The 12,015-nt window shown below is 33.8% G+C and overlaps 1 protein-coding gene across 1 annotated transcript; it reads left to right on the forward strand.

Moving 5' to 3' along the window:
- Positions 1-3,265: 3,265 nt before the first annotated feature.
- Positions 3,266-7,742, forward strand: LOC123914408. The gene is made up of 4 exons (XM_045965553.1): positions 3,266-3,384; positions 5,398-6,387; positions 6,482-6,598; positions 6,688-7,742. The coding sequence occupies exons 2-4, from the start codon at positions 5,446-5,448 to the stop codon at positions 7,528-7,530; spliced, it is 1,902 nt and encodes a 633-aa protein (XP_045821509.1). The 5' UTR covers positions 3,266-3,384; positions 5,398-5,445; the 3' UTR covers positions 7,531-7,742.
- The last annotated feature ends 4,273 nt before the right edge of the window (positions 7,743-12,015 follow it).

The raw sequence follows: 12,015 nt of genomic DNA on the forward strand, positions 1-12,015 counted from the left end.
CAATCAGAGTTCGATTTTTTTTTCTTCTGACATTTGTTGTGATGTATGATAAAAACTGTTCATATTCAATAAAACCTTGATGTATGTGGAATAGTGACCATGTTTTCACATATAGACAAACATATATCTTCAGGGTGACAGCTAAGGTGCACCACTTGAAATGTGGTATTGATACACCATTATTTTTTTGCCATATACTAACAATTATTTTACTCTCGTGTTGAGTTTGTTAGGCGACAGGCAAATAAGGTTGCAATTTTGATTGATATACCATATTGTATGAAACACATATGGATTAATGAAATGCTATAAACACATTTACGTCCAAATAAAATAATATAGGGATGGTCGGGGAAAACGGATTTCCCGCATTTGCAAGGAACACATTCACATATTCAATTTCGAAGTGATATGGGTCGTCCCACGACGTGGTAGTGGGTTTGATGTTTTCTCTTCCCACCCCCCGTGAATCTTTTATCCCTCTGAATTTCCAATTTTGCCCTTGAAAAAACTTCGGTTCGTAGAAATTGAAGTTTTTTTTGTCTTGAAAACAAATTTTGGTTTCTAAAAACCGAAATTTACTCTGAATTTGCACTAGTAAAAATTCGGTTTCTGCGAACCGAATTTTTCTGCAAGGACAAAATTAAAATATTGAGGGTATAAAAGATTCACGGGAGGTGGGAAGAGAAAACTTGGTGGGTTTCTGCCGATTGCAGGAAATTTGGTCCCATTACGGTGTCAACCTAGCCTGGTACAAGTAGAAAATAACAATGTTGGTTTTAGAATTAAGTTCAATAATTTCTGTTTGGGATGGTTAAGGTTATTTTCTTTTCATTGTTGTTTTATACGAGGACGAAGTGTTTATGTTTTTAAGGAAATGATTCTTGGTGACAATGACAATAGTGATGTAATTTTATTGCCGAGTCTTGACAACTACTTGATGAAATAAATGGAACATTGTAACTTTTTTTCCTAAAAGTGACAACAAAAGTAAGATATCAGTATGAAAGGGTAAAAGGGCAGTATCCCAGAATCTCTCTTATATTCTAAATTTATTTTGATATGTTAATCCTAAATCTAATTATTTTTCCATTCATTTTAATCCTAATTTAATTTAAATAAAATGTTAAAAAATACCTCAACAAAAATCGAACCTATGACCTTTAAGAATTATTTGGTACATTTGCCACTAGGGCTACATCAAGCTGATATAATTTGGTAATCCACATGTAATAAATATGAAATCAATGCCTAATTTTATTTAAATAGAAATCAACCCGACTTTTTTTATACAACTTTTTTTTTATATAATACACATTCAATTTATTTTTATACAAATCTTTTTTTTGTTTAAATAAAAATCAATTAATTTCTTCCTCTCATAACTGATCAAGACAAATACATCAATGATGCATTTTTTGTCACATTTTTTTTTTCGCCGCCTGTATCAGGCGCACTGGACAACCTAATTTGGTTCGGGGTCAGTTGCTGGCATCAAGTGATTTCAATCCCTCCTGATCGCAGTTGCGGGGGAACGAACTGTGGTCTTCCCAACATCACATTTTTTTAAAGACACCTGCACTATAAGGAAGAATTTCGTAATATATTATAATTTCTGTTGTATGAAAATTTATCCAAATTTATTGTTGAATTAATGATTAATGTTACTCCAATTTTTCATATACAGTATCTTTTAATATTAAAATTTTTGTACCGTATTTTCTATTGTTACATATTATAGCTAACCAGACCCGTGCGTGCATGGGTCGAAATTCTAGTTGTTGAAAGGAAAATTCCAAACTTTAACCTAAAAACATTTTATAGGAATAAAACAACGGGGTTAACATAATGAGGCATCAAATTGAAATTACGATTCATTCATGTTTTTGACAAAAATATGATAATACTTAATTTTGTAAATATAACCTTTTAGTGGAAGATGAGCTATTTAAGTCAAGTAATCTAAGATTCTACTGAGCAGTAGTTATGGTCTGCCTATAAACAGAAAAATGCCACATTATCCGAAACCCTGTATTTTACCATCAATAGAAAGTCTTACTATACATATCTATGTGCAAGTACCACTTTGAAGCCACAATGAATAATTTCTATTCCACCTATTAATCCTTAGTAATATTTTTTGATGTATACATATAATAAGCTCATTTATGTTTGAATTTGTTATATGTGATCAGTTTCTCTTGATTAAGGGGTTGCTTTGCACTTTTTTAAGAAACAATCCCACCTACTAACATAAAAAATGTAGCCTGATGTTTTATTTGCTTAATGCAACTAACAAAAGTCTGAATTAGTGTAACTTTTGACCTCGTCAACATAAAAAATACCATTACTCAAGTAAAAGTCAACAAAATTTTTTGTCCTTAAATATAAGTAAAAGTAACCAAATTCAACTATGTTTAATGTTATTGTCACAAAAATATCCTCATAAATTATTCTACTTTTTAAAATGATCGTATAATTCTAATGTAAATTTAATACATTGTAAAGGATATTTTAATAAATATAACAATTTTCTTAATAAGTGTGAAACAACACATTTTGACTTATAAATAAGACTAGAGAAGTATAAATGAAAGAAAAAAATGAGTAGTTTTATTAAATTATCATTATCAAGTACTATTGTTGTATTCACAATTCTCATAAATGTAATCCTAAATTTTTTTTTTTCACCATCAGTTGAATCTGGTTCGGGGGTCAGTTCTGGCATCAAGTGGTTTCAGCCACCTCCCGATCGTTGTTGCGGGGGATCGAACCGCGGTCCTCCCTACCAAGTTTAGCGTCAATCACCACTGAACCAACTAATGATCGGTAAATTTAATATAATATGAAAGACGTTGAATTGATAGTGATGCACATTGCTATTAATTAAATAAGGCCAATTAAGTTTTTGGTCGTATAAAATTATCAAATTTTGTTTTTCATCTCTATAAAAAAAAAAGTGACATGTTGTCGCCTCTACAATTTTTTATAGGAATGAAACCATGTCACTTTTATTTATAGAAACGAAAAACAAAATTTAGTAATTTTTAAACAAAGAAACTTATTTAACCCAATTAAATAAATACAACTAATAAACTAATGTACCAAAAAAAAATACAACTAAAATAAAAATAATTTATTTTGGAATTAAATTCTAGTAAAAAAAACATCCATAAAAAAAAGTAAAAAAATACTGTATAAGACAAAAAAAAAAACTAGTACTGTAATTAAATTTGCATAAATAATAAAAAAATATAGAAAAAAAGTACGGTGCATAATAGATACGAAAGCGTTTGATTCTCAATTTGTAAGCGTAAGCGCATCTCATCGTGTTCCTCTCTCTCTCTCTCTGAGGCTTTGGGTTTTACTTTTTCATCGAAGAAGGTACTTTATCTCTTCCAGCTTCGATTACTGCTCTTTTTTCTTTCTGTATGCTTTGGATTAGATACATGGTTTTTTTGTTTTGTTTTGTTTAGGAGCATGTGAATCTGAATAAATTTGATGAATTTGATTGATTTATTGTGGACCCATTTGGTCAGAATTGTTAAATTTTTGATTTTTTCATCTGGGTATCATTGGTTCTCATTGTTTAATTTTCAATGGAATCTTCATATTTTTGTGTTTTTTTTTTCTTTCTGAATTTAAGCTATCAAATTGAATGCTCCTTAAATTATTGTTATTGTTGTTGTTATTGTTTTGGATTTTGTGATCAGAAGAAATATTAGGCTTGTGGATTTGTTGTTTATCTTTTTAGGGTTTTTTTCTTTTGCTGCTAGCAGCTAGCTAGCTACTTCAGAACATTGTCTTGTAATAATGTTATTAGTTTTACATTTAGTTTTAGTTATATTTTTTTTGGTTAAGGATTTGACATGGTTCAAATTTAGTGAATATAGGACCCGTTTTATTGTCTTTTATTGGTCTGTTTCGTTTTTCGTTAATTGAAAAGTGTCTTGTTGGTCCTCCATTGACTTTATGCCAGGGTTGTTAGATAGTGGGACTACAGCGCTATTGCATAACGAAATTTTAACAAAACACAATTGTTCTGCGATATTCTATTTAGTACAAAATATTGTGAAAATAGTGGCGCTATAGCAATGTTCGCTTAGCGGAATTTGAACAAACCTCTTTTCTGTGATCTGCAATCTGCAATCGATAATACTGCTTTATTGAAAAATTGAGCTTGCAAAGCTTTGGGAACTTTGGGTTTTAGTGTAGGGAATGGGGTGGGGGGTAGGACATCTATACTCGTAATGAAAGTGAAAATCCATAAGTTGTAATGGTGGTGAAATGATTTGTGTTGGTTAAATTGTAACATGATGGCATGTTCTTTTGTTAGGATCATAAAATTCATAAAACAACTAAAAGTAAAACACTTAGAAAAGTAGAAAATCACAACTTAAAACAACTAAATTTTTTAAAACGGTAGCAAAGGGTGTGCAGAGAACAAAAGGAAAAGGGTCAAAGGGTGTGGAGAGCTTAAAGGGTTGTGTATCGACAGTATATGAATTGAAAATTAGAATGAAGCAGAGTATTTAAAGTGAACATGTAAGAGAGAGAGAGAGAGTGCAAATGTGCAATGAATCTCAGTGCATTGAATAGGCTTAGTGAGTGTATTGGGAATGTTTCCAGTAATTAATGGGCTTAGTAATTAATAAACTAACTGGTGCAGGTTACCACAAAGTAAAAATGTGTCTTTTAGAAGCCACTAGGTTTGGTCTAGTGGTGAGGGATTTGGGTAGTATGCATGAGGTCCTAGGTTCGATCCTCTCTGGCTCCGTTGTAACAAAAGAAGAATGTGTCTTTTAGTAACTGGGTTGCGAACACGACACACGAACCCGGAACTGTGAGGAAGACCAACATAATCTGCAGAAACAAATGATTCCGCTGCTCCCACATTTTTTCACGGCAATCCTAGCCGCTCCCACCATTTTCCGATTCGAACCATACACGAGCATGCAAATGGTGTCAAGATCATAGCAACGCACAATTCTATGTTTCAGATTGCGTCTTGACCTATGATTGTATTGCATTGTGGGAGGTGGCTGCTACATGTGCTAATTCACGTCACACAATTTCAGCCATGGCTATATTGTTCAAGATTTCAGCTATCATGGCTCCTATGTTGAGGAGGAGCCAAAACCGACATCTTTCATTAATTTCTGAGTTTCAGAACTGGTATCAGATTTGTCTCTTTATTTATTTCACAAGTATTATAGGGTTTGAAACTCTTCTTCCTTGACCATTCAGACAAAAAAGTTATCTATCTTTAACTCTTTTTTATCCTCTCATTTTTCTTTATCCATCTCAGCCTCCTTAATTGAATTACCATTGCTTTTCTGGTTAATGTGAAATATCAGACAAATTTTAACTATTTTCTTTTTTCTCGACTGGTTGCAGTAACATTTTCCTTTGAAAGTAGTTATTGTGTTCTTGTAACTGTATAATATGGATCAAGAAGACGGCAAGAATGGTGCTGAGAATCCTCCAGAAGAGTCTTCTAATCCTCAAACATCAGAGAAAGATGATAGCAACAAGGATACAAATGCACCTGAAGGGTCAAGTAAACCAGAGTTGAGTGACAAGAAAACTCCAACATCACTGAAGGCGAAGACTAAAGTCCTTAAGAAATCTAAGGCTGGCAAGTTGAAGACTGTGAATAAAGGCTCTCAAAAGATTGGAGGGAAAGGAAAGAACAAAAAAGTTGCAGGGAACGTTGATGAACAGCCTAAAGAGAAGAGTGAGAATGTTAAAAATAATAAAGGAAAGGAAGTTGAAAATGGGAGCACCAGTGGCAAAAGTCCTATTGCAAAGAATGAGAAGGCTGAAAATAATAAAGAGAATAAAATTCAAGAAGGGAGCACTAGCGGCAAAAGCCCTGTTGGAAAGAGCGAGAAGGATGATAATGATAAGGGAATTCAAAAAGGGACAACTAGTCGTAATGCAAAGAGACGCCGGGGTAGACTAGTTAAGATTGGAAAGTTGGATCAGTCTGAACAAAAGCCGGATAAGACTGAACAAAAGCCGGATAAGACTGAACAACAGCCAAAGAATGAAGAGAATCATAGAGAGTTAGACAAGGGTGGCAGGAGTAGAAGTAACAAAACAAAACGCAGTGGCAATGACAAACCTGAGTCCAGTGAGAAAAATAGAGAAAAAGTTGGTGGTTTGATCTTCATGTGCAATGCAAAGACAAAACCTGACTGTTTCCGCTATCGAGTCATGGCTGTTCCAGGTGGTAAGAAAGAGGTTGTTTTAGGCATAAAGCCTGGTACTAAGCTTTTTCTTTATGATTTTGATCTGAAGCTGTTGTATGGGATTTACAAAGCATCGTCTGCTGGTGGTATGAAACTCGAGCCCCGTGCTTTCGGCGGTAACTTTCCCGCTCAGGTTGCTTCCCTTCCCATCATTTATTTTCCTATTTAACGTGTCCTGATGTTGTTTTCAACAATTATGATTTACTCGGTGATGGTATGACTTTCAGGTGCGGTTTAGTGTTGCTTCCGATTGTTTACCGCTGCCCGAGAGCGTTTTCAAGAACGCCATCAAAGAAAATTATAATGACAAGAACAAGTTCAAAACTGAACTTACTATTAGACAAGTGAGAACCAAATGATGCCTCTTGTAAGCTAGGTGTCACTAATGTATTTTATTCTATGTCATAGAAGATATTGATTTGTTCTCTTACAGGTTAGGAGGCTTACAGCACTTTTTAGACCAGTGGATATCCATTCAGCCGTGCAGCCTGTCCGCTCCCCTCCAAAAGCAAAAATTCGAGACAGGGAAGCTCGTGATGATGTTAGGGGATCCCGGCCTCGTGTGCATAGGGAAATACCTAACATGCTGCCATACGAAAGGGATTCCCGAATTGAAAGGCGAGAAGAAGCTCCTCCTCGTGATTTATTTCTTACCGAAAAGAGTTACCGTGCTTACGGTCTCCTAGGTGTTTCCCAAGCAAATCCTGTACTCGATCCTTACGAGAGGGATTATGAAAGAGAACGCCGCCATAATTTGGACCACCCTATTTACAGGACAGACGAAAGGGATTATGAACGAGAGCGCCGCGACAACCATCATATGGACCACCCTATTTATAGGAAAGACGAGAGGGATTACGAAAGAGAGCGCCATCATCACTTGGAGCCCCGTATTTACAGGAACGACGCCCCTTCACATGGCGCTGATCGTCTTCGTTTCAACGAGGATGAGCATCAGGCCTATTATCGGAGTGCGGTTTCTGATCGCGTGGACGATCCTTATCATCCCTATCGCTATGGAGCTTCTCCACTGGATCCATATTTGCCACCTGTGAATAGAGAAGAAATACCTTCAAGGTCTTATTTGGTTGGAACTGATAACTTGCGAAGAGGAGAACCTGTTGCAGATAGCAGGCTTTACTCAACCCATTCTGCTGCTAATGCTTTGTCCGAATATAACCGGATGCAGCGTTACCATGGAGCAGAATTGGAGACTACAACTGTGCCAGTTTCATCTCGTTACTCTTTCGCTGGTCCTTCATATTCACTTCGCTAAATCAAACATGTTGTAGATTGAACCCCCTTTGTCTTATGTTACTTGATATTTTGTCTTCTATTCATAAAATAACTTATGAATCCTGCATACTGTTTTTCTTAGGTACCTTTAAATTTGGAAAGCACATTTGCTTTGTGCACTAGATTTGTTGTGATATTGACAATTTACCATGCAGACACTACTAGCTTTGGAACTTTCCAATTTTTTCTTAAGGATCCTTCTGTTTCATTTCAATAGGTGGTGTCTCTATTATACCACCAAATTAGGTGGTGCACAATACAGCACTGTCATCTTTAAATTTCATTTTGGGACCCCATCCCACAGCAAAATCTCCATTGCTTGCTTGTCTCCATTCTCCTCTCCCCCAACTTGGATCCTTCTTTCTTAAATGTCCATGCCATTTTCTTTTGTGAGCTTCCATCCTGTGTTTTCAAGTGATTGAATTCTAACATCCGAGATTTCATATCATTTGCATTTGACACTTTTGGCTTCCTAGCACTAGAGGCTGAGTGATAGACACATTAAAGATTAGTGGGGTCCACAAATTAGTGGGACCTACTTTTACTGGGTCTCACTAATATTTATTATGTCTATCTCTCTCTAAATGGAGGGTTATCAAATGGAGAAAACCCAAATCCCTTTTGCAAAGAGTTCAAAAGGATATGAATAACAATGTTGCGTTCCCTACAACTATGACCGTTGTTTTTAAGAGAATTGATTTTGCCATTCAAAAAGGGTTAGCGGCGCAACTTGTTGCTCGTTTGCCTTTCATTCATATGTAATTATCCTATATTTATTAATGATAGTATTGAACTCAATTCCTTCTCTTTCCTTTCACTTCTGCACGCAGTCCCAAAATACCAAAGATTTGAGATAGAGGAAGTACTTATTTACTACCTTTGTTCCAAAATATAAGAACTCATTGATCACTACTGCACGTATGTCAATACATGATTTTGATTACAAATACTTTTTTTTTGTCAAGATTACGAATATTTTTATTTATTTATTAGTAAAAATTATAAAAATTTGATATTTTGAAAATATTTATCGAAACAAATCAAACAATAATATTTGTATTTATATACTCTTAGAAAAATATGGTGAACACAAGACACGTGAATAGTACATTTAGTTAAAGTGGATTTTATAAAATGGGACAAAGATAGTATCTTTTTATTAGTATTATATATTGCATTAACCAATTATTTGTTGGTTTATAATTCTCTTAGGGTATGTTTGGAATCGGCATAATTTTGAGCTTATGAATTAACTAATACATGAGTCACGAGACATTTTACCGTGTCTTTATCATATTAATAATTAATATAAAAAAATAACAATTTATAATTTGGATATCCAAAAATTTTAACGAATTTCAATTTTGAAAATTGTACATTGGAACACATATTAATTTTTTTTTGATAAAATTGATGTGGTGTGAGCGCACACTTTTTTTTTGGATTTTTTTTGGAAAAATTGTAAAAAAAGGCGTAATATCTACTTCTAATTTAATATAATAAAATAGATTACTACTAAATTTATTAATTTGTCCTTATCAATTTTTATAATATTCCAAATTTTGTATTATTGATTGTAATTTTACTCAAAAAAATTATAAAGAAATAAAGAAAGAATAAGATAAATAAAATAAAAAGATTATATATTGATTGAATTCAATTTTTGGCTGGTTCTTCTTCTTCTAGTTACCGATATTCATTCACTAAGAATCGCGTTTGTTTTCAGAGTCCGTTTTTTTTTTTCTTTCTTAATTCATTCATTCATTGATTTTCAATATTTCTTCCCTCACTCGTGAGATTTTCTTTTTATTTTTTACTTGACTTGCTGACATACATGCATGCATGCATGTTCTTATATACTAATTATTATCATCATCGTTGATCTTACCCGATCAGAGTCGACCTTAACCGCTGGTGCTCCTCTTTAGTTCCGGTGAGTGGAGAGGTGTTTTGTACTTACAAGTAGGTGTAGGTGCTCCGACGCTCATCGGAACCGAAGAGGAGAATCTACTATGATCAGGTAATATCAATCATAATCATCATTAAATTAAATTTTCCTTCCTAATTTAAAGAAACCTTGCCAACTGGCAGCCGAGTCTCTCGCTCTCTCTCCAATGGACGACATCTCACCGGCGCAAATGCAAATGGGTAACTCAAATCACCACTATTATATTTTATCAATGGAAACTGTGTTAATGTTTGATGTATATGCATTTATTTTGTCAAATAACCTCACTTTCTAATTGTTTCTTATTTCATGATAAACACAAAAGTTGCTAAGAAGCAAAAAGTAGAAAGCACAAAGGGAGAGCTTCCTCATGGGAAGAAGCCAAAGCCGTCTAAGGGTAACTCAACTAATTCTAGTTTCATTTGCGACTAACTCATGTGGTCAAACGTCCTGTGAACTTAGCTCAGTTGACAGGGACATTGCATTATATATGCAGGGGTCGAGGTTCTGTATATTTGCTATTTTGTCTGTCTTCTATTTTCTTATCTGATGATCAGCACAATAAACACGAGTTGCTAAGAAGCAAAAAGTGGAAAGCACAGAGGAAGAATTTATCGAGGAAGAGTACTTTAACGATCACGAAATTCCTTTTGATTCCAGAATTGATGAGGCAAGTTTTTCTTCTAGTCTCAACAAAGTTTACGGGAACTTTAGAAATACTTTTGTTGATACAAGTTTCACAGATTTAGTTTCCATGTACATTATTTTAATTTTTCGAGTATCAATGTCTGCAGGTTGATATCTTGCACCATGAAAAAGTAATTGCTGCAGTTGTCGAGAAATATAGAGAGTTTCTAGACGAGGTTTCAGCTTCATATAGGAATCTAAATTGTGAAACTAATATTGATAGGGCCATGGCTACTGATATGGGATCAGGACAGGAGCTGAGGAAAAAAGGAGGGAAGAAGAAGAATGAGAGGGTCAAGAGAAAGGGAAAAAAGAGTAGTTACTGAAGACTTCTAGTTATTAGGAATTTTTTTTTGTGTGTGGTTTTATGTGGACTAGATAATGCACAAAAATTTGTATATATTGATGTGTATGCATGGTTCATTTTTATTCACAACACAAATGAACTCTCATTCGGACAAAGTGAACTATAACCTCGCTGCAATTTACTACAACAAATGAAAACTTTATTTGTTTAGGATGAATGTTGATGTTACTCTGTGTGATTAGAAGGATCAACTTAGACCAACTGAATGGTCGTCTCAACTACTGCGACACAAGAAGAGTGAATAGTGTTGAGTATCATTGTCTATCGATCAGCTTAGAGGCGATCTATATGATCATACCGTTATGTGATTTATTTGATCTATGTATCCGAAAATTATGAGACCTTATACTATAGACCAACTTGCACGGATTCTAGGTCGACTGTATCCGTTCATAAATTATACAAATTTTGTTTTAGTCCCCAAAAGATCTATATATGAACCACTATAATAATTTTTTTTTTTTTGTAGAATTTCAAAATGAAGCAATAGTAGAGAAGTGCAAGAGGATAGATTAGTGTATGCATTAGCCCTATATTTTATGTATGGAAAGTGGTGGAGGCATTATGTCATCTTATGAGTTTAAAGAATTGTATAGATACAATAATGTTGTTTGTTTTCTTTTGATGCAGAGGCATAACATTGATAAATTTTGAATTTGTGAATTCTCTCATATTCTTATAATTCTCTTACTAGACATGCCATTTTACAAAAGAAACTACTTAGTAATTACATAATGGACATTCATGGTTGTGGTCTTGTGGTTTTTCTATAATATTTTTTTTAGAATAAGTAATCAATTTGGTCCCTAAACTATCAATTTCTCTATTTGATTCATATGAACTATCAAAATATACTAAATAGGTCATAAACCATTATTAATACATCAATTTAGTCCCTCAATTCTTTTAAAAACATGAGAGAAAGTAATGGTTCGGAGACCAAATTGATGGATTATTAATAGCTTAGAGACTATTTAAAATATTTCTATAGTTTAGGTACTAAATTCGAGATAGGTTGTTAGGTTAAGGATCAAATTGAAGGTTTATTCAATTTTTTTGTGACACATTTTTCTACATGTTAAATTAAGTCAAATGTCCTCGTGAATTTAACTCTGTTGTAAAAACATCATATTATATATACAAAATTGAAGTTTAAACTCTAGACATTCTACTTATTTAACTTAAGGAATATTTTTTTGTAATCACTACACTACACAAGTTGTCATCTCACTTATTGTTGTTTGTGTGCATAGGGAAAGTGCTAAATTAAATTGATTTCATTCTATTAAAAAAGGGAACAAGTTGCGTTCAGTTAGTGCCTTTGTGGGGTTGTGATTTGTTTTTTGGTTGACTTTGCATGTTAGCTAACTGATTTATGCACATATTCGTCTGTATCTTTAAACTAAGGCCACATTCATTAATTCCCAACTCACAACCAAGTCAAGAAAAGAAAGAACCTAAGC

Source organism: Trifolium pratense, linkage group LG3 (genome assembly GCF_020283565.1).
Source record: "Trifolium pratense cultivar HEN17-A07 linkage group LG3, ARS_RC_1.1, whole genome shotgun sequence".
Taxonomy (NCBI): Eukaryota; Viridiplantae; Streptophyta; class Magnoliopsida; order Fabales; family Fabaceae; genus Trifolium; species Trifolium pratense.